At 49.0% G+C, this 23,929-nt stretch overlaps 1 protein-coding gene across 1 annotated transcript in view; it reads left to right on the forward strand.

Annotated features, from left to right (window-relative positions):
• The first annotated feature begins 1,616 nt into the window (after window positions 1-1,616).
• LOC137431500 (KRR1 small subunit processome component homolog) overlaps window positions 1,617-23,929 on the forward strand; it is a 29,419-nt gene continuing 7,106 nt past the window's right edge. Inside the window, 10 exon segments of the mRNA XM_078782225.1 lie at window positions 1,617-1,881; window positions 1,986-2,155; window positions 3,906-3,949; window positions 3,951-4,038; window positions 5,261-5,386; window positions 7,120-7,203; window positions 8,088-8,144; window positions 8,458-8,634; window positions 8,763-8,840; window positions 8,934-9,024. Coding sequence (XP_078638351.1) covers window positions 1,836-1,881; window positions 1,986-2,155; window positions 3,906-3,949; window positions 3,951-4,038; window positions 5,261-5,386; window positions 7,120-7,203; window positions 8,088-8,144; window positions 8,458-8,634; window positions 8,763-8,840; window positions 8,934-9,024 — 961 coding nt within the window. The 5' untranslated portion in view covers window positions 1,617-1,835.

Genomic DNA, 23,929 nt, shown 5'->3' on the forward strand with positions numbered 1-23,929 from the left:
CAGAATCAGAGTCGACGATTGACAGAAACTTCTCCACCTTGTCAGGAGAGAATCACACAGTGTCCAGGAGCAGCTGGGTACGGTGGGTACAGAGAGAGACGGGTTTGGGACACAAGATTTTGAGGCAAACACAGAGTTGAGGCATTCAGCTTTTTCACGTGTGGAGTCGGCTGTCTCGCCGTTTGAGGTAAGGGAGGGGATGGAGGGGGAACAAACACCAGAAACAGATTTAACAAGACGCCACCAGGATTTGGAAGAGGGAGACAGGTTTGAGAGTGGAGAGATATTGTTTCCTGGCTCTCCTGAGGATGGACACAAACTTGAAAGATTTGGATGTAATTGCTTTTCCATTATATTTGCCATCATTTCAAATATATTAATGTTTCTTTTTCTTTTGAGCAACGCCGGGTACTCCAGCTATAAACGCTTTTGTACTTCACTCGGGGTACAGCTACAAATACAACTTTGTCTGGGGGGTAACATATGCTATGTGGCTGCAGCCTCATGCGGGGGTGCTGGGAACGAGGAGAGGGACATCAACTCTCTATGTAAATGTGGAACATGTAGCGCGGCCTGGTGATGGTGGCAGAGGGTATTACAAGTTTCTTTTTTACCTCTGCAACCCTGAGGTTATGAAGCACTCTTTGCACGGGAAAATTTTGCCTCCTTCCCCTCCCCCCTTCCCCCAAAACGGAGGGGCCTGTCAAAGCCACCCCCACCCCCCCAAAGATGTAAAAGAGTATATCTTTCCCCTCCTTCTCCCCCCTCTCCCTCCTATTTCTCCTCCCCTTTCCCTCCTCCCTCCTCCCATTCCCCTCCCCCTCCCCCTCCCATTTTCTCCTTCCCTACCCCCTCCCAATTCCCCTCCCCCTCCTCCTCCCATTTACCCTCCCCCTTCCATTTCCCCATTCCCTTCCTCACACCTCCCTCTCCGCTTCTTCCTCCCTTCCCTGGCAACCCTGGGTACTCCTGCTCGTTTAGTATAATAAAATAGATCAGTGGTCTCTCCACCCCTGGTGGTTGGGGATCGACAGCATTATTCTGCCCACACCCACATTCTTTTGAATTGACAGTGAAAGGAAAATTTCCATGTTTTTACGTGGACCACAATAAAGAATATTAATATGAAATCACTTGGCAAGCGCTCTCTCTCTACAAGCTCATTGCTGATGGAACACACCCAGATATCAACAAGTATTAGCGTCTGCACATTTTCAGTTCATAATCAAGAAAATAATGGCACACTAATAGATCAAACGTTCTTCCACATCCTCCAAACTGTGCATTCGTGTCGTTTATTGCTGGACAAGATGGCATTTGCCTTTCATTTAAAAATTAACACTTTAGCCAACTCTCGCGAGACTTCACACGCGTTTGAAGGGAGGATGAGAGTGGTAAGATGGTGGTCGCGTGGCATCAAACTGTGACCCGGAAAAGCTATTCAAATTATTTAAATTTAAACGGTGTCGTAGAGATCAGTGATTTCAATACCTAAATTTGTTGTCATAGCTAAATTAATTAGCTATTGATATTTCGGAAAATATTATTGAAAAGAGAAAATAATGTGGGAGCAAGTACCAAAATGGAAAAAAAAACCCCAGGTATATCTCGCGATAGTTGTGCACGCTTCGTGACTTCGTAGTTCGTCTTGTCTTTCGTTTGTGCGTGGTTTTATTTGAAACAAAAGATACAATTCAAAACAAATGATTTACAACCGAGTTTGAAAAATAACAACATTGTGAACGCACCTTCGTGACAACCTTTTTTGAAGTGGAGAGTTGAAGACAAGACGATATTTTGGTGAGACGTGTCTGGGCCTAGCTGTAGCTGACTGGATGGCGAAGGCAGGGACAAGCCTCGCTGAGGGAAAGCAAAATGACGGTGCGTTCATGTACAAACGTCTCCGGTTTACTTTCCCACCTCGGAGACATTCCCATACAATTACAAGGCTTTTGTTGTTTTTTTGATTGGTGTGTTCTTTCTAGAGCCAGAACTGCAGACTGTACCCGATGGCTGGAAAGAGCCGGCATTTACTCGAGAGGACAATCCTTGCGGCCTGCTGGAGAGAAGTTCTTTCGCTACACTTTTCCCAAAGTACCGAGAGCCATATCTGAAGGAATGCTGGCCCCTCGTACAGAAGGCTCTGATGGACCATGTACGTGCTTTTCTCAATGGCCGGCATGAATGGAATCTGCACCGGTTTTGTGTACAGCTTTTGACATGTCGCTCCAATCACCGTCTTCCCTCAAGTCGCCACACCCTCCGTTAACCCCTCCCCATTCCCTCCAGTCACCCCCTTCCCGCCAGTCACCCCCTTCCCTCCAGTCACCCCCTTCCCGCCAGTCACCCCATTCCCTCCGATCACCCCATTCCCTCCGGTCACACATTTCCTCCATTCCCTCCGGTCACCCCATTCCCTCCAGTTACACATTCCCTCCAGTCACCCCCTTCCCTCCAGTCACCCCCTTCCCGCCAGTCACCCCTTCCCGCCAGTCACCCCCTTCCCGCCAGTCACCCCCTTCCCGCCAGTCACCCCCTTCCCGCCAGTCACCCCCTTCCCGCCAGTCACCCCATTCCCGCCAGTCACCCCCTTCCCGCCAGTCACCCCCTTCCCGCCCGTCACACATTCCCTCCCGTCACCTCATTCCCTCCGGTCACCTCATTCCCTCCGATCACCCCATTCCCTCCGATCACCCCATTCCCTCCGATCACCCCATTCCCTCCGATCACCCCATTCCCTCCGGTCACACATTCCCTCCGGTCACCCCATTCCCTCCGGTCACCCCATTCCCTCCAGTTACACATTCCCTCCAGTCACCCCCTTCCCGCCAGTCACCCCCTTCCCGCCAGTCACCCCCTTCCCGCCAGTCACCCCTTCCCGCCAGTCACTCCCTTCCCGCCAGTCACCCCCTTCCCGCCAGTCACCCCCTTCCCGCCAGTCACCCCCTTCCCGCCAGTCACCCCCTTCCCGCCAGTCACACCCTTCCCGCCAGTCACCCCCTTCCCGCCAGTCACCCCCTTCCCGCCAGTCACCCCCTTCCCGCCAGTCACACATTCCTTCCAGTCACCCCCTTCCCGCCAGTCACCACATTCCCTCCAGTCACCCCCTTCCCTCCAGTCACCCCCTTCCCTCCAGTCACCCCCTTCCCTCCAGTCACCCCCTTCCCTCCAGTCTCCCCCTTCCCTCCAGTCCCCCCTCTTCCCTCCAGACCCCCCCCCCTTCCCTCCAGTCCCCCCTCTTCCCTCCAGTCCCCCCCCCTTCCCTCCAGTTACACATTCCCTCCAGTCACCCCCTTCCCTCCAGTCACCCCCTTCCCTCCAGTCACCCCCTTCCCTCCAGTCACCCCCTTCCCTCCAGTCTCCCCCTTCCCTCCAGTCTCCCCCTTCCCTCCAGTCTCCCCCTTCCCTCCAGTCTCCCCCTTCCCTCCAGTCTCCACATTCCCTCCAGTCTCCCCCTTCCCTCCAGTCACACATTCCCTCCAGTCACCCCCTTCCCTCCAGTCTCCCCCTTCCCTCCAGTCACCCCCTTCCCTCCAGTCACCCCCTTCCCTCCAGTCTCCCCCTTCCCTCCAGTCTCCCCCTTCCCTCCAGTCTCCACATTCCCTCCAGTCACCCCTTCCCTCCAGTCTCCCCCTTCCCTCCAGTCACCCATTCCCTCCAGTCTCCCCCTTCCCTCCAGTCTCCCCCTTCCCTCCAGTCTCCCCCTTCCCTCCAGTCTACCCCTTCCCTCCAGTCACCCCCTTCCCTTCAGTCACCCCCAACCCCCTGATGCTGTGGAGGAGTGTTTGTCACATAACAGAAAACTGACTGGATATCCTATCTTGGAAAATCGTAGTGAATTATAAAGGAGGTTCCGACTGTTGTTGCAAGTAGTCAGTTGTAGTTGCTTGCTGTCGGTCATTCAGTGTGTGAAGGCGGAGCTGGACCGCATTGAAGGCAGTATGACTATCGACCACGCGGAAAACCTACGACCCTTACATTATCATCAAGGCGCGAGACCTCATTAAACTACTGGCAAGGAGCATTCCCTTCGAACAGGTATGGTATTAATTTTAAAAAACCCCACCTTTCAGAGGCCATTCTTCCCCGCAAAGCGGGGGTTGCCCTTTTTCGGGGACCGTGGTTGTTGTTGTTTTTTGGTCCCCTTTTTGAAGCAATGAATAAAAACCACCGTTTAGAGGCCATTTTCCCCCGCAAAGCGGGGGTTGGCCTTTTCGGGGACCGTGGTTGTTGTTGTTTTTTGGTCCCCTTTTTGAAGCAATGTTTTACGGCCGGATGCCCTTCCTGCCGCCAACCCTGTTTGTCGCCTTTTATGACGCACAGGGAATTACCAGTGAACTGGTACTCAATTAGCCGACCTCGGAAGGATGACAGGCTGAGTCAACCCCCCTGGCGTTAATTCAGCGATCGACCGGGATTCGAACCCAGGATCCTTGGATCCTAAGCCGGCACCCTAGCCGCTAGCCCAACACCAGGGTTTTGAAGCAATGAATGAAGTAACTTAATCAAAGTGATTGTATTGGTAGAAAAAAGTGACAAAATGAGCCCTTGAAAGGTAAACGGGGGCTATCCCCCATCCAGAGCCAAATTTAATGACGTGTACCAAAGTTACTCTTTCAAGGTCAGTACACCTTTTGGCAGGTGAATGTGATTCAATATGGGAACCTGAGCTTTTATCACGTTGGATAGCCCAGTTTACTTCTCAGTGGCTCATTTGATTTCGTTCTTGTCACGTACACACGTTGTCATATTTGGGTTGTTAATTTGGCATCACCAACCTTCAGGATCGTTGGTGTAACGATAAAGGATGAACCGTGTATTGCTCAGATCATTGCATTTGCTCTACGTTGTCCTCAGTTTTGTTCATTTTACTTCAGTTGCTGATAAAACTTTATTGACGAATCTACACTCTCGCACAAATCTTTAGACTCATTTCCCTCGCGTGTTCATCAGTTCACCAAGATTTCCTCTTGCAAGACAGAATGCCCTTTTATTTAGAGCTGAATGTCAACATGCCCAGAATAATTGACTGACAAGCTGTTACATGTGTCAGTCATTTACTCTTTATAAATAAATAAATAAGGCTTCATCAGCAAAGTGAATGATTGAAGCAAGAGAATGAAAATGCAATTTTCCCCAGAAGTTTATCTCATGCAGCCTGTGATGTTCACTTGTGTACAAAGCACAAGATGTACAACAGGCCCAATACATTAGCTAACCTGGACACATGCCTGCATTTGTTGTGGCTGCTGTGGCAAAGGCCATACGGATTCTTGAAGATGATGTGGCTTGTGATATCATCAAGATTGGAGGCCTCTTGGGAAAACGTGAGCGCTTTGTGAACCGTCGCCAGCGCCTGGTTGGACCGAAAGGCTCCACACTTAAGGTCAGTGTACTTTACTCCATTCACACACACAGGAGGGTTGGTGCGGACACTGACCTGACGGTGGTTTTCTTGCCCTCGGTAACGCTAAACTATGCCTTAGTAGGGCCGAGGCCATGTGAATCCGGCCTGACTGAGTGTATTCCACTTGAGGGGGCGGGGGGGGGGGGGCATCCATGGCATTAAGGTCGAACATTGTTGCATTATTTTTGCTTCTTTGAGAAGACAGATTTGTACATTTATGGTGAAAGGTAACTTATTGGCATGGTGAAGAGGCCAAAGCCAAGAATATGGACATGTATGCAACTGGAGCCATTCGTGAAAAACGAGAAAATTTACACTGAAATTGCTGGATAGTTGGGGTTTGGGAAGGTGAATGCATGGTTGTGCTGGGATAATATAGCGATGTATGAAATAAATTTGTGCTAAACGTGGATTAATTCTCCAAAAAGCACAAAAACAAACGTATTTAGACATTGTAGGATATTGACGTTGGTGCAGTGCAAATTATTAATTTTGTCTTTCAACTTGAGGTGTGAGTTTGTGTTGTTGTTATAGATTTGTCCTCTCCCACATGTCCATCACACTTGGCATTGGCTAGGTATGAAAATGCTGGGCGCACACCACATGGAGGTAGTGAGGGGAGATAGGGAGAGATTGAGAGAGAGGGAGAGATTGAGAGAGAGAGGGGAGAGATTGTGAGGGGGAGAGATTGAGAGGGGGAGAGATTGAGAGGGGGAGAGATTGAGAGGGGGAGAGATTGAGAGGGGGAGAGATTGAGAGGGGGAGAGATTGAGAGGGGGAGAGATTGAGAGGGCGAGAGATTGAGAGGTGGGGAGAGATTGAGAGGGCGAGAGATTGAGAGGTGGGGAGAGATTGAGAGGGCGAGAGATTGAGAGGTGGGGAGAGATTGAGAGGGCGAGAGATTGAGAGGGCGGGAGATTGAGAGGGGGAGAGATTGAGAGGGGGAGAGATTGAGAGGGCGAGAGATTGAGAGGGCGAGAGATTGAGAGGGCGAGAGATTGAGAGGGCGAGAGATTGAGAGGGCGAGAGATTGAGAGGGCGAGAGATTGAGAGGGCGAGAGATTGAGAGGGCGAGAGATTGAGAGGGCGAGAGATTGAGAGGGCGAGAGATTGAGAGGGCGAGAGATTGAGAGGGCGGGAGATTGAGAGGGCGGGAGATTGAGAGGGCGAGAGATTGAGAGGTGGGAGAGATTGAGAGGTGGGAGAGATTGAGAGGTGGGAGAGATTGAGAGGGGGAGAGATTGAGAGAGGGAGAGATTGAGAGGGGGGGGAGATTTAGAAAGGGTGAGAGATTTAGAAAGGGGGAGAGATTGAGAGAGATTGTGAGATTGAAGCAGAAAGAGGCAGTGAGAGACATACAGAAACACAGATGAGGGGGAGAGACATACAGAAACACAGATGCCCTTTGGGATGGAACTACTTTTAGGTGTGAACGAGGTATTATATGGGGTCAGAGAGGAACAATGATTATGGTAATACATTGATGGGAGCTGGCTGTTTGGTCGAGTGGTCAAATACTTTTCTTTCTCCACCGGCAAATGTGGGTTAGATTCCCACCTAGCAAGCGTGGCGTATGCTCAAACACCCCTCAATGCAGTTGATTGAAGCCCTTGTCTTGTAGTGACCTGCAATTGGCTGGTGTACAGTAAGATAGAGGGAAAGAGCATCAAGACTATGGAATTTTGACAAGAACCATCATGTTTCTTTTCCAGGCATTGGAGCTGCTTACAAAATGCTACATCTTGGTGCAGGGAAACACGGTGTCTGCACTCGGGCCCCATTCTGGCCTTCAAGAGGTTTGTCGACGGATTTCCCCCTCATATTCCTCAGTTTTTTGTCCCCCGTCGCACCGCGGAGCGAAAGTGGGACTATGGTTTTCCCGTCCGTGCGTACGTGCGTGCGTGCGTAAGCGAAGGACCACATTCGAATTTGGTGTGTGGGTGCAACCCACGTCAAAATCCAAGATGGCCGCCACCATATATATGTCTGAACCTTGTGAGTGAAATATCTTGAAAAATAAACGAACTACTAACTTCTAATCTGGTGTGTGGGTGTATCTACGCATAAGGGAGAACGCTATTGACAATTGGGTCGCCACGTCAAAATCCAAGATGGCCGCCTTGCGTCTTCCACTGTCAACTCAGATCACTTCACCGACGGGGGACCGAGGCGTAACGCTTGTTTCCTCCAGCCCCTCTCCCATCCCCCTCTTCTGTCTGTGCAATTTATTTGAACTTTTAATACTGGCTTCCACCAGGTGATGTTGTACGATCTGTATTTACGTAGAGATAACTGGGTATTCTCCCCACCAGCCCCAAGACTATGAACTTTTATGCCTTCACAAATGAAGGCCCGGAGGCATTATGCTTTTGGGTTGTCCCTCTGACAATCTGTGTCCGTCCGTCGTTTGTTTTTGTTACGACGATAACTTGTGAGCGATTGAAGGGATTCACATCAAATTCTATTTTCTAGTTTATACCCCCTAAACACACACTTTTTGAACTATATAAAGTGTTATTAACCAAATGTTCTGTCCTTGTTATTGACCTGCCTTCTCATCCATATTGCAAAGCTGCTTTTTGGTTTACGTGTGCACGTGTCGTACTCTTGCTTACACCTGTGCAGCAATTCTGCACTTACCAAAATACCCTCTTGTATTGATTTTATTTTATCTCTGAAGGTACGAAAGGTGGTTTTGGACACAATGAAAAATATACATCCCATTTACAACATCAAGGTGAGCGGCATGGTCCTTATGCAATTTCATTTGTGTCGTTTTTTGATTTTGCTTTCCTTCTTTGATCTGCAAGTCAAAGCTCATTGAACTGTTAGAGTGAGTTTTGCAAAGAGGTGATTGTTGGAAGCTGAGAAATGCATCATTAGCCAGATTGTTCATAATTGTGATTGTGAAAGGTTTTTATTATTTTTACTTTTTTTTCTACATCTTAATTTCTCTGCTTATTGCTGTTTTACCCATCATGTGCACGTGCCTTCGGAATTTAAAAAAAAAAGTTTATCATATTGATTCGTTCAAGTTGCGTGGCGCGCAGTCGTTGATGATCAAGCAGGAACTCGCCCGTAACCCAGAACTCCGCAATGAGGACTGGGATCGGTTCCTGCCCAAGTTCAAGCATAAGAACCTGACACGGCAGAAGAAGATTGTGAAGAAGACGAAGAAGCCCAAGAAGGAATACACTCCGTTCCCTCCTCCACAGCTGGAGAGAAAGGTGTGCCAAACGGCCTTGCAATTTACTCTCCAAATCGTGGTTTAAATGGATTGAAAAGTGTTCTTTTTAAGTTTTGGTTTCTATACGTTAGATTGTTGCTCAACAAAGAACCTATTTGTGTGTTCCAGGTGGATAAGCAGCTTGCTTCTGGGGAATACTTCTTGGATCAACGGCAGAGATGGAGGAAAGTGATGCAGGAGAGAAGGGTATGCTGACCTGGACGCAAACGTTTGTGTAGTTGCATTGCTTGATCTTTGTACCCCGCAATCCAATGGCTGAAAATTTGCTGCTGTGCACAGGAACGACAAGCAGAAATGTGTGTGAAACGAGAAGAGGAGAGAAATAAACTTTTCATTCCTCCTGTGGAGAAACCCAAAAAGGCTGTGAAAGGTGAGGCCTCCGTTGTGATTGCATTTTATCTTTGTAAAACGACATTTGGGGTGCGTATTATCCACGAGAACAAAGTGAAAGCTGTATTTTTTCAGCTTTATCGCACAGACATAAGACCGACATTTGTTACTGGGTGCAGTCATCTTAAAAAATGCTGTGCATTGTGGGATACCTCATACAACATTTAACGCATCTTTTTTGTTCTGAATAACAACTATTTTGATTGAAGAATTAAAATTGTTCGGTTATAACACATTACTTTGCTTTTAAAACCTTTTATCGAAACTTTAAAAAAATGTACATCACCATAGCAACAAAATAAGCTTGAGGATTAACATGTGAATTACAGTACAATAGACTGCTTTGGAATTACTATAGGCAATGGCTCGTTGGAAGAGGAGAGTTATAGACTTCAGAGTTACTAACGAGCTCTTATTGTGCTAATCTGATAAATGTCACATATCACTCAGTAACAGTTGTTTGGTACATTCAATATGCCACATTATTAATCATATTGTGTTTTGTACAAGTTCGAAGTCATCCATTATACTGAATTAAACACGATCTAAAATGGCTCCCTCCATAGATTGGCAAAACACTGATTTTACTAAATTTCCATTCCTGCGCTCGAGTTAATTTTTGTGGTGCAGGTTTTACATTTAAACGGGTATTTTCCTGAAAATAATATCTGAAAAGTGCCCTGCATATCAAGGGAGGCGAAAAGCACCCCTCCCTTTATATGGGACAGTTTCTCTGTATGCAACTTTAACATAGGGACTGAAAATACGTTTCTCGGCTTCTACTGGACAAAATCGGCTGCAAATCTCAGAAGAAAATGCTTCGTACGTCGAGGTAATATGTTCGAAATTTCAGCAACGTCTTTTTCCGCATTCTTGAATTTTATGACGAAAACCCTCAAATCCATGTTGGTGTCTGTCTGTCAGTCCGTCCACCCACCCACCCACCCACCCAAAATGTGTTGGCTCTCATATCTCAAAGGCTATACATTGAAACTAGCTGAAACTTGGAATACACATCGGACAAAAAGTCTAATCAATGGCTTTCAAAACAAATTCCACCTAAGTGCCATTGTTTTTGCTTAAAATTAAATATATACATAATCTTCCAATATACATGAAAAGTTTTTGTTTGTTTGTTTGTTTGTCTGCACACGCTAATCTCCTGAACGGTGAAAGATAGGAGGAAACCTCTGAAACAAAAAATGTCGGGACGGGCCCCGGGAAGGTTATCGGCGAGGTGGCAAGGCCGGTGGAGGCCGCCTCGGCCGGGCTGGGCCCATTTCGCAATTAAAAGCTGAGCTGAATTATAGTAGTCAATCTTCTACGGCCGCGAGTAAAAGCTGAATTCTGGTAGTAAATTCATTCAAAAACAACCCGGGCAACGCCGGGTGCATTCGGTTTTCTTTTTGTTTTTTTTGTATACAGGATCGAGGCTCGTGAAAGAGCAAACATTTATCGCACAAAAAATCAAACAGACACACAAAGTATATAATAAGGGGAGCGGTAGACAAGATGGTGGAGAGAAGGGGAAGCACACAAACACAACATTTGAGAGCAGGGACATCGGGAGATATGTGGGAGGGAGAGGGCTTGTGGGGAGGAGGTGTGGGAAGGGGGGGGGGGAGGGGTGGGAGAAGTATAAAACACAAGCACACTGCAAGGACTTCCAGAAAGGAAGGTGGTATTTGAAAAAAGTGAATCTGGGGTGAAATTAGCAGGGGTATTGAAGATCTAGGTTTTGGATGGGGGGAGATAAGAGATGGTGGTGAACAGTTGTTTTAAAGACCAGGAGGGAGGAGTGGGATTGAAGAGAGTGAGGGAGTTTGTTAGGATCAACAGATCCTTGCAACGACAGACCAATCAGCCTGCTCCAAATTATCAGCAAAGTCATGGAATCCATCATTGCTTCGGATATCAAATCCTTCCTCTTCTCCAATGGCTTGATCTCCGATCATCAATTTGGATTCAGACCGTTTGATTTGGATTTGTTTTTGCACCTTTTTTGTGTGAAGCGGTAATGTTTGCTGATTTCCAGGATGCTGGCAGATGACCTTGAGCAAAAGAGAGGGTGAAAAGAACAGAGAGAGCGTGAGATAGAGCGGCAGAGCAGAAATTTAGGACCCGTGGGCTGATGCCGTCTGGTCCAGTTGCAGAATCAGAGTCGAGGTTTGACAAAAACTCCTCCACCTTGTCAGGAGAGAAGGACACAGAGTCCAGGAGCAGTTGCGTTCGACTGGGTAAGGTGGGAACAGAGAGAGATGGGTTTGGGACACAAGATTGTGAGGCAAACACAGAGTTGAGGCATTCGGCTTTGTCACGTGCGGTGTCAACTGTGTCGCCATTTGAGGTAAGGGAGGGGGTGGACGGGGAACAAACACCAGAAACGGATTTGACCAGACGCCACCAGGATTTGGAGGAAGGAGACAGGTTTGAGAGTTCATTCTTGAGTGTGGAGAGATAGTGCTTCCTGGCACTCCTGAGGGTAGACACACACTTGTTCCGAGCTTGTTGGAAGGAACTGAGATTGCCTTCAGTTGGATTAGCCTTCCAAGAGGCAAAGGCAAGTTGTTTCAGGGCAACTGCCTCACCACAATATTCAGTGTACCATGGACGGGAGGAAGGGGAAGACAACTGAAGACGAGATGGGATAAATCTGTGCATGGGAGAGAGCAGTTTGCTTTGGAAGAATTCCCAGGAAGAATTGATGTCAGAGGCGGTAGAGATGGGAGACCAGTCCAGATGATTGATGGCTGCTTGAAGATCGTGCCAGTTGGCCTGAGTGAAATGCCAGATTCGTCGACGCTGAGGAGGCTCTCTAAGAATGGTCAGAGAGATGTCCACTTTAACAAGCACATGACAAGATGAGCCAATTGGAGCAGAAGAAGAGCAGCAGACATTTGCAGGGAAATTAGTCATAATCAAGTCTAGAAGAGAAGATGCTCTGTTGACTGAGATCCGGGTCGGGAAAATGACAGATTGTGTCAGTCCCAGTGAGTCGCAGAAGTCCTTTGTTGAGGAGCCATGGCTGGTGGGAGAGGTACCCGCACCCAGCCAACTGGCATGGTGACAATTGAAATCACCACATATGAGGAAGAGAGAGTTGGGATGAGTAGATAGAAGTTGGTCCATGTTATCAGACAGCGAGATGTGGATGGAGTCATCACTCTTTGGTGGACGGTACAACACACATATGAACAAAAGGTGGGAGTGAAGGGGAAGCCGTAGCCAGAGGTACTCCTGGGGGTGAGGTGGAGAGAGGGCAGTGCAGGGCGAGTGAGGAAGAGTTTTTGATAAAGATAGCAACCCCACCTCCAGGACGAGGCTCAGGTCTGTCATACAGGAGGAGGGAGTAACCCGGGAGAGATATTAAGGAATCAGAGACGTCATGAAGGAGGAAAGTTTCTGTTGAGCAGATCAAGTCTGCTTTGTCAGAAGCAACCTGTATGGAGAGATCATTCAAGTTTGAGCAAAGGCCCTGGATGTTTGAGGTCCAGCTCGTCTACTATGCAAGAGAGCTGTTGGTCTGTCTGCCTGTCTGTCACCATTTCTCTCAGAGATGGCTGAACGGATCTTAGTCAAACTTTCAGAGGTTCATCAATGAGTGCCCGTCAGTGTTTTAAGCAAAAAAAAAAAAAACATTTTTGAAGAAAAAAAAGTTCGCTTTTGTGGATTAAAAAAAATTGCTCTATAGTGTCTAAGCCTCTTTGATGAATGACAGTTATATACAAGTACACATTCGCATAAATAAATACAAAACAATCATCAGACATTTTAACACAAGTAGATCTCGCGAGATCTTGATCGGGGCGGTCACGAATTTTCGAAGCTGTTCCACGATCTTCACGCACGCTCGAAGCTAAGTCATTGTCACATTTGTATTCTTGTCTAAACTGTTTATCTTACGTGTGTGTACCTTTTAAGTGTCCCTCGGAAGTTTTATCGGGGTTAATCTTTCATACCTGTAAAAAATAGTCGAGTATCTCGTGCCGCGCGCGGCCACGCGGCCTAGTTGTTGAAGCTTCCGACCTGGAGGCTTGGTTTCTCTCCGGGCATCCAAAGTGGTTATTTTTTCATTCGTGTGTTTGTCAAATTTCAACTCGTTACTTTATCGTCCATGCTTTATTGTTTGTTTATAGTTAGTTTTGGTTTGAATTTCCTGTAACTCGTAATTAATTAATCCTGATCTGCGCCTCGTGTGCGGCCTTGTACCCCTGTCGGTGTTTGTTAACTTAAGTCCCCTACATCGTGTTTTGCTTGGCTCTCAGTTTTTCCCTTCTACACCGAACGTAATACTCTCTGTCTGACGTTTTAAATCCCCACCCCACCCCACCGCCCCCCCCCCCCCAAAAAAAAAAAAACATTTATTTTTCCTTTCTCCACGTGTGCCGTTGTCTCATCCTGTACTTTCTGTCCAGGTGTATTGCGGTGCTTTTCGCCCCGCCCCCATTATCTCCTTGCCATCCACCTTTTGCCCTGTTCACGTGACTCGTGGTGGTCCCTCTCGGCCCTCCCCCCGTTGGTATTTTGTGCATATAAGATTGTTCACAGTTCTGTTTAAATATTATTTAAAATATGTTTAACCTTTCCCCTTCAGTGGTTTATTCAGTGGTATATTACAACACGCTGTTTTTCTTCCTATTTAAAAGGCTTTTCTCAATTTCCTCTCCAACTCATTCCACGTCAAAAAAAAGAAATTCAATATCTTATACGTCTCCCTCACTACATGGTCTAAATTCACATTCATTCCATCCCTCCTCCATCGTTCTGAATCGGATTGCTAACTTGAAAATCACAACAAACCCAATTTGTTATCAATGTTCGTCTTTCATTAATCATCGACTTTCTAAACTCCCCTCTTGCCCCTCCCCTCCAAATCCCCCCCTTGCACCTACACTCCTAAACTCCCCCCTTTCCCCTCCACTCTTAAACTCCCCCCATGCCCCTCCACTCCTGAACTCCCCCCCTGCCCTTCCCCTCCTAAAGTCCCCCCTTGCCCCTCCCCTCCAAATCCCCCCCCCTTGCCCCTCCACTCCTGAACTCCCCCCTTGCCCTTCCCCTCATAAACTCCTCCCTTGCCCCTCCCCTCCAAATCCCCCCCCCTTGCCCCTACACTCCTAAACTCCCCCCTTGCCCCTCCACTACTAGACTCCCCCATTGCCCCTCCCCTCCTAAACTCCCCCATTGCCCCTCCCCTCCTAAACTCCCCCCTTGCCCCTCCCCTCCTAAACTCCCCCCTTGCCCCTCCCCTCCTAAACTCCCGCCTCACTCCCCTTCAAAACTCCCCCCCAACTCCTCCCATTCAAATCTCCCCCCATACCATTCCTCTCAAATTCTCCCTCCCCCCTCCTCAAAGTTGCCTCCTCCCCACCTCGTCTCCCTTCTATCTCATGCCTCCACCCCCCCCAACCTTCGACTGTCCCATGCCCCCCCTCAAACAACCCCTCACTCTGCCTCATCCCTTCACCACCAAACCTTTCATCCTCCTCATCCTTCCCTTTCTTGGAACTCTTCTGTAATCTCTGACACACTATCAACTGCTCTCCCTACCTCCCCCTCTCATCCTTCATCTTACCCTACTCCTCCTGTACCCGATGCTCCCCCTCTCTCTTCTTTAACGGTATGGACCTCAAACATCCGGGGCCTTCGCTCAAACCTGACTGATCTCTCCATACAGGTTGCTTCTGACAATCCAGACTTGATCTGCTTAACAGAGGCTTTCCTCCTTCAAGATGTCTCTGATTCCTCAATATCTCTTCCTGGTTACTCCCTCTTCCGGTATGATAGACCGGAGCCTCGTCCTGGTGGTGGGGTGCTATCTTTATCAAAAACTCTCTTCCTCATTCTTCTTGCACTGCCCTCTCTCCTCCTCACCCCCAGGAGTACCTCTGGCTACGGCTTCCTCTCCGCTCCCACCTTTTGTTCATATGTGTTCTGTACCGTCCCCCAAACAGTGATGACTCAATTTACATTTCACTCTCCGACAACATGGACCAACTTCTATCCACTCATCCCAACTCTCTCTTCCTCATATGTGGTGACTTCAACTGTCATCATGCCACCTGGTTGGGTGTGGGTTCCTCTCTCACCAGTCATGGCACCTCAGCAAAGGACTTCTGTGACTCACTGGGATTGACACAATCTGTCAATTTCCCGACCCGGATCTCAGCCAATGGAGTTTCTTCTCTTCTAGACTTGGTTATGACAAACTTCCCTGCTAATGTCTGCTGCTCTTCTGCTCCAATCGGTTCTTCTGATCATGTGCTTGTCAAAGTGGACATCTCTCTGGCCATTCTCAGAGAGCCTCCTCAGCGTCGAAGAGTCTGGCATTTCACTCAGGCCGACTGGGACGGGCTTCAAGCAGCCATCAATCGTCTGGATTGGTCTCCCATCTCCACTGCCTCTGACATCAATTCTTCCTGGGAATTCTTCCAAAGCAAAATGATCTCTCTCATGCACAGATTTATCCCATCTCGTCTTCAGTTGTCTTACCCTTCCTCCCGTCCATGGTACACCGAATCTTGTGGTGAGGCAGTTGCCCTGAAACAACTTGCCTTTGCCTCTTGGAAGGCTAATCCAACTGAAGGCAATCTCAGTTCCTTCCACCAAGCTCGGAACAAGTGTGTGTCTACCCTCAGGAGTGCCAGGAAGCACTATCTCTCCTCACTCAAGAACGAACTCTCAAACCAGTCTCCTTCCTCCAAATCCTGGTGGTGTCTGGTCAAATCCGTTTCTGGTGTTTGTTCCCCCTCCATCCCCTCCCTTACCTCAAATGGCCACACAGTTGACATCGCACGTGACAAAGCCGAATGCCTCAACTCTGTGTTTGCCTCAAAATCTTTAGTCCCAAACCCATCTCTCTCTGTTCCCACCTTTCCCAGTCGAACCCAACTGCTCCTGGACTCTGTGTCCTTCTCTCCTGACAAGGTGGAGGAGTTTTTGTCTAACCTCGACTCTGATTCTGCAACTGGACCAGACGGCATCAGCCCACGGGTCCTAAAATCCTGCTCTGCCGCTCTATCTCACCCTCTCTCTGTACTTTTCACCCTATCTTTTGCTCAAGGTCATCTGCCAGCATCCTGGAAATCAGCAAACATTACCGCTTTACACAAAAAAGGTGCAAAAACAGATCCTTTTAACTACAGACCAATCAGCCTGCTCCCAATTATCAGCAAAGTCATGGAATCCATCATTGCTTCGGATATGAAATCTTTCCTCTTCTCCAATGGCTTGATCTCTGATCATCAATTTGGATTCAGACCAGGTCACTCTACTCTGGCCATGCTGCTTCTCCTGTCTCAACAATGGATGGAGGTCCTCAATGCCAAACAGGAAATCAGAGCTGTCTCCCTCGACATATCACGTGCCTTCGATACGGTCTGGCACCCAGCTCTGCTCACCAAACTCTACTCCTATGGTATCCATGTAAATCTCCATGCATGGCTTGCGGACTTCCTCTCTGGTCGTAGTCAACGTGTGGCCCTGAATGGATTTCTCTCATCTCCCCTTCCTGTTCAGGCTGGAGTTCCCCAAGGCAGTGTGCTGGGCCCTGTGCTTTTTCTGGTCTTTATCAATGATCTCTCCGACTCTCTGGAAAATCCTCTCTATCTCTTTGCTGATGACTCTACTCTCTGCCGCTCCATTCCTCTTCCCTCAGATCGGCAGTCTGCAGCCTCCTCACTCTCTGAAGACCTGGACAAAATCACAGACTGGTCAAACAAGTGGAACATGTCTTTCAATCCTGACAAATCTCACACTCTTACTATGTCTCTCCGAAAAGATCGACTGGACAACCCTCCCATCTACTTTCTCAACAATCCTCTCCAAGAAGTTCTGTCGCTCAAGCTTTTGGGTCTCACCATCTGCCATGATCTTTCTTGGGAAAACCACATTTCCAAGCTGGCCTCCAAAGCCAGTCGCCGACTGGGCATCCTCCGTCGTGTGAAGTCCTTCCTAGGCACACCTGAGCTCCTCACCACATACAAGGCTTTCATCCGCAGCTCAATGGAATACTGTTCTCCCCTATGGGCTGGTGCTCCTGCCTCACACCTGGCTCGGCTTCACGCTGTTGAATCCAAAGCTTTCAGAATCATTGGAATCTCCCGCGATGAAGCTATCTCTGAGGGCCTTTCACTCACTCACCGCAGGCAGGTAGGTGGTCTTTCTGTCTTCTACCGACTCCTCTCCGGCCTTGCTCCCCCAGCTCTCTCTGTGCTCTGTCCCCCAAATATTCCTACAGGTCGCACAAGATCTGCCAGCCACCCTCTGATGGTTAAACTGCCGAAATCTCGGCTCTCTGCTCACCTTCACTCTTTCATTCCTCTTTTCTCTCGCCTCTGGAACAAACTCCCACACTCACTTCAATCACACTCCTCCCTCCAGGTCTTCAAAACAGCTGTTCACCACCATCTCTTATCTTCCCCCATCCAAAACCTTGATCTTTTCTACCCCCACTAATTCACCCCAGATCCACCTTGTTTGAAATTCCAACTTCTTTCCTGGAAGTCTTGGCAGTGTCCATATGTTTTATACCTCTCCCACCCCCCCCCCCCTTCCCATGCCTCCCCCCCAAAGCCCTCTCCCTCCCACAGTTCTCTCGATGTCTCCATGTCTCTCGGTCCCTGCTCTCAAATGTTGTGTTTGTGTCCTTCCCCCTCTCTCCCCATCTTGTCTACCGCTCCCGATGTTATTTGTTTTGTGTGTCTGTTTGTCTTTCTGTGTGATTAATGTTCGCTCTTTCACGAGCCTCGATCTTGTATACAAAAAAAAAAAAAAAAAAAAAAATCCTCTCCAAGAAGTTCTGTCGCTCAAGCTTTTGGGTCTCACTATCTGCCATGATCTTTCTTGGGAAAACCACATTTCCAAGCTGGCCTGCAAAGCCAGTCGCCGACTGGGCATCCTCCGTCGTGCGAGGTCATTTCTAGGCACACCTGAGCTCCTCACCACATACAAGGCTTTCATCCGCAGCTCAATGGAATACTGTTCTCCCCTATGGGCTGGTGCTCCTGCCTCACACCTCGCTCAGCTTCACGCTGTTGAAACCAAAGCTTTGAGAATCATTGGAATCTCCCGCGATGAAGCTATCTCTGAGGGCCTTTCACTCACTCACCGCAGGCAGGTAGGTGGTCTTTCTGTCTTCTACCGACTCCTCTCCGGCCTTGCTCCCCCAGCTCTCTCTCTGTGCTCTGTCCCCCAAATATTCCTACAGGTCGCACAAGATCTGCCAGCAAGCCTCTGATGGTTAAACTGCCAAAATCTCGGCTCTCTGCTCACCTTCACTCCTTCATTCCTCTTTTCTCCCGCCTCTGGAACAAACTCCCACACTCCCTTCAATCCCACTTCTCCCTCCAGGTCTTTAAAACAGCTGTTCACCACCATCTCATATGTTCCCCCATCCAAAACCTTGATCTTTTCTACCCCCACTAATTCACCCCAGATCCACCTTGTTTGGAATTCCAACTTCTTTCCTGGTAGTCCTGGCAGTGTCCATATGTTTTATGCCTCTCCCACCCCCTTTCCCATGCCTCCCTCCCACAGATCTCTCGATGTCTCCATGTCTCTCGGTTCCTGCTCTCAAATGTTGTGTTTGTGTCCTTCCCCCTCTCTCCCCATCTTGTCTACCGCTCCCGATGCTTTTTGTTTTATGTGTTGGTTATGTGTCGGTTTGTCGGTTTGTCTTTCTGTGTGATAAATGTTCGCTCCTTCACGAGCCTCGATCTTGTATACAAAAAAAAGAAAAGAAAAAAAGTAATAAAACAATTCCGGAAGCGGTCGAAGTTGGTGGAAAGGCTTCTTCTTCTTCCTGAACGTCATCATACTTAACTCAGAAACGTGATCAACGTCAGATTCACCAGCAGATATTCAACAAAAAGGTAAAACGATGATTTGACATTTGTGATGGATTCTGATTTGGATGTAATTGCTTCTCCATTATATTTGCCCTCATTTCAAATATGTTAATGTTTCTTTTTCGCTTGAGCAATGCCGGGTACTCCAGCTATAAATGCTTTTGGACTTTACTCGGGATACAAATACAACTTTGTCTGGGAGGGTAACATAGGCTATGTGGCCGTGGCCTCATTCGAGGGTGTGGGGGACCGGGACAGGGGCGTAAATTCTCCATGTAAATGTGTACCGTGTCGCGCCACCTGTTGATTGTGGCAGAGGATATTACAATTTCCTTTTTTTCCTGTGCAACTCCTGCAACCACAAAAAAAGGTTATGAAGCACTCTTTGCATGGGAAAAATTTTGTTGAAGCTGTTGAAGTTGAACTTCAAAATGTGCAGGACATAGCAAGGTCATAGGTCAACTGTAATGGTCACAATCACAAGTATAGCAGTGGAGAATAAATAATCAATTCCAAACATTTATGCAAGCCAAATATGTGAAATTACAAACTCTGTGGGCAACCCCTAAATTTAGTCGAAATGGCTTCAAATTTCACCACAAGGGTTTTTTCATACATACAAAAACATTTGTTCTTGTTAGGAGCATGACTTTTCTAACTTTTATTTTTAAGAACCAGCATTACATATATATATACTGTTACGCAACCGTGATTAACACCACAGTTACGGATGACCGATTTGCGAGACTTTAACTCCCGAGGCGAAAACTCAATGGCGGATTCAAGTTCAACACAAAGTTAAACGCGCGGAATGGCGCACGCAGCAAAGCTCCGCCCGCCGCCTTATCTACTAAAATCAAACACCCAGGAAAACTGCGTTCAGATATATATACAGAAAATAATATAAGGATTTATTATCGAATAGTAATACAGTGAAAAAGCCGCGCCGGTAAATCTAATAACTCTAAATCGGGACGTCCCCACACGACTGACAGCAAACACGATACGAGGGAGATTATGAATACAAAAATAACACGTCACGTCGTTCAAATGTACGCGGATGCGGCTTATCTGTCTTTTGGTTGTCTTGGTGGCGGCCGTCCACCCCGCTCCTTTTGGCCCGATCGCACACCACCAGGTCCTTCGCTCCAAGCTCCACGAGGCCCCGCTCCAAGCACCACGCGTCCGACGCGTGGCCAGCAGCTTCACACGAGGACGATCTCCACAAGGCCCGTGCACCAATGGTTCAACGGAGGGCTCGACTTGCAACGAACTGCTGCGAACTGCCGCGTGCTCTGTGGGCTTGGTGTGCTCGGTGTGTGAACGAACTCTCCACCAACTGCCTTCGGGGAGCTTTTCCACCAACTGCCTTCGGGGAGCTTTTCCACCAACTGTGTCTCTGCGTCGACTGTGTGCTCCAACGAACTCCCTGTGTACTCTCTGGACTGCCACGAACTCAACTAAAATGGCGTCCGACCGTCGCATATATTGGCGGCCGATGACGTCACATTGGCGCACTCCTCAGCCAATCATAGCCTCCCAACTCGCCCAGGTCACGCCCTCTGCGGCATGCGACTCCTGACATCTCCCGTCCGCGACCCCCCCGCGGTCGTTTTGTAACACGTGCCAGCGAGGTTGGTAGGCCTTTGAGGTGCGAACGGCGGCGGCCAACCGTGGCGGTGTTTTTGGCCTGGTTTCCTGTCTATTTATTACGAAGTCAATGTCAGGGAAAGGGAATTATTTAATGTTGCGCTAAGGACCTAACTAATGTTTATGTGGTTTGCAGTGCCATAATGGACAGAGGTTTGACTACCAGGTGAGACTCACAGGGGCGTTACCTTTAATCCCTCACTATTTAACACTCGGACCTCCAGGTAGATCCACAATCATACATCTTACCCCGACAACCGCCTAAACATCAAGAACTTATTACATGTAGAGTCCCTGTCACGACAGCCGAATACCTACCTATTCAGATCTACCTAGCTCTAGATATTGCTCTACCAAATTCATAACACAGCCCCCCCCCTGGAACCGTAGCTCCTGCAAGGTTCACCGCAGGCGCTACCATTCCAGCCTTAACACTTACTGTCACACACTTAATTAACCTATGAAACAAATCAGGAAGGGCTGTGGGAAGTGAGTCGGACTACCTACCTACACTTCCTTAACATGCTGAACCCCTTAACCATCATGCAAGTATGTACATTTTCTTCGTTGTTCCTGTGGAGGGAGGAAACAACAACACACAACACTAACTTAACCACAAAACTTAACCATCTTTCCAAAACTCAAAACTCTAACCTTTGTACATACCCCGGTCTACAGACCGCGTCCCCCGGTGGATGCCACAAGACACAACCTTACCTGCGGGGCCATCCCCAATGCATCCCCCTAAATTTTCCACGGCCCTGTCCAGATGTTACAGGTGAGTGACACGGCTCGGTGCATTTCGCCCACATTCATGCAACACAGACCCCTTAACCACTCATTCTCATTCCATAGGTCATCAAGGCATTTCAAAAATCAACAAAGCACTTATTTCAATACACCCCCTGCAGGACCATGGCATTGATGTCATTCACGTGGGTGTGCATTCCTCAACTAGGCAGCGGGGAGGTACCGCACAAAAAGATGGTGGGGGCGCATCAGGCTGTGGTGCCCGCAGTCCCAAAAACAAGTCAACCGACTTACAAGTTCATTGCCCCCCCCCCCCCCCCTTTACCTCTTGGCCCCGTGACAGCCCAACAGCCCCTTTCCGCCGTTACCTCGCCGGTGAGGGTCTCCACACACACCAGGCTCCTTTGCCTCCTGCTTTCGCGCAGCAACACGGGTCACCGGGGGACTTCCTCCCCCCCCGCGGCGCCCAACCAGACCCTCCACCGACGAGCTCCAATTTCCAGTTACCACCGGCTGCCAGGGGTAATTGCCGCAGAGGGGGGCCCGCAGGCATCGCTCCTCAGAGCTTGCTCTGTACCTGCAGACACACACACCTTCCCCACCCACAAGACCCCAAAACACACTTCCTCCCCCGCTGCCATTCAATTCTCCACACAACTCAGCACAATTCAGTACAATTCATAGATGGTGTAAAAGGTGTTACAAGGCTTGCCATGGCCTGCCAATGTGAAATCCCATTCACAGTTCGAATCATTGAATCCTTACACATTTCCATTAGCACATTTCCAAAAAGCACAATTATCGCCCCTCATTATCTCCAATAATCATCACTCACTCTCCAGGTTCCACTCTCACGACCACATCAAAACACCTAACCACAACACAAAACATACGCCACCCACAAGACACTGTGGCTCCCATTCCATCCCCTCACCGGCCATGTCATCACTCTCACCCGCCTCCCAACTCCAAATTACATGTCCCCAATTTCCCAAAGCAAATCCTGAAGCCTGGGACAGTACTCCTTAAAACACTCACCTCAAGTGCAGGTAGTTGCAGGTTGGTCAAGTCCAAAGGTGCCATCCACCCATACAATTCCCAAAATTTCACATTGGGCCTACCAAATACTTCCAAATTTCTCTTTTGTCCCCACTACACTGGCAGGTATGTGGATCCGCATCCAACGGTGATCATCGCTACACAACTACCTGTGGCCACGACAGCTCTGCACCTCTACCGTGCAAGGGTCACCGGGAGAAGGTGAGCAGTCAAAACGCCAACATGGCCCATGAGTGTCCATAAGGGTGCGACCCACCATCCATCCTTCGGCCCCCCCTGCGAGGAACACAGCTGCAGCAGCCCCAGCTGGCCAATGTGGTGAGCACTTGCTGCCACAACACACACTACCGCACACACCTCGGCCCTGGGGGGCACGGTCGCAGTGCGTGGCATCCCTACAGCCACGTCCCCTGCACCTCCCCATCATCCCCCAGTCCAACTACAGAACTGCAGTCCCCCAGTGCTCACCCACATTTGACCACACCAAGGTCCAGTCAACAGCCATGCTCCACCAGGAGACCCACCCAGAAGACATGGTCCACACACCTCGGACACGCACAGCACCACGTTGACCCTCAGGCTACACAACTACATCCCCATCATCCCGCGTCCCAAATATCAGCACAGTTGCCCCCGCAACCAGTTGAAAGCTGTGTCTTACCACCCTATTAATTTCATCACAGCCTCCAACACTTTGGTCTACACACCTGGATCAATAATGGCGTCACTGTACAGTGTCCACCATGGCATTTCAAACTCCACCCTTAAATTTCCATCTAACCCATAGATTACCCATGCCAACCATTTGTCACATTTCACTAACCTCACCAAAGAAGGATGCTTTGCCATACACATGCCAGCCGAGCATGGCCCATATGCTCGGCTCGTTACACATCTCCCGATTCACATCCCCATGGCTCTCTTCCCAACCCGAGAGTCCATAAATCATAACGGAGCATCTGTGGAAGGTCACTCACACCATCACGTTCCACAGATGCCCCAATGGTTGTCCGGCAGGCTATCTCCATCCCTGTCCATTCGGTTTGACCCGCGTCCATAGACCAACCACCATGCCAGGTCGCCACATGCTGGTTGTCCCAGAGTCCCTGGAGGAGAGTGCCAGGCCGCATGCCCGGGTGGTCACCACATCAGTCCCAAGTTGGCCGTCCGCAGTGCCACCACCAAAGCGCGACCCACAACACCTCCCCCTAGTGGTCCTCAATATTTGCCATCCCAGGCTTGAGAAACCACCTCGGACCCCTCGGGAGGTCTTAACCCCCACCAGGGTCCGGTGACCCTGCCGGCCCGAGCCGCCGGCTCGGATGGCGCCCTGACGGACAAGGGACGCCACACTCCACCAGACCCCCCGTGGGACCCAGGTCGTACCTCGACACCCAAGGCTGGACCCCACGTCCAAATCTCGCCATCACAGCCCCCCAGCTGGCCGGCATACCCAAATTTTGAAAGGGGCAACTTTTGCCCGAGGCCATCACCCATGACCTCTCCATGTCCAAATCCCGCAGCCCGGGGACCAATCCCCACCATGGCTGCTCCAAATCAATTTCCCATTGTAATTTTATT

Source organism: Myxine glutinosa, chromosome 7 (genome assembly GCF_964187855.1).
Source record: "Myxine glutinosa chromosome 7, kmMyxGlut1.1, whole genome shotgun sequence".
In the NCBI taxonomy this organism is placed as follows: domain Eukaryota; kingdom Metazoa; phylum Chordata; class Myxini; order Myxiniformes; family Myxinidae; genus Myxine; species Myxine glutinosa.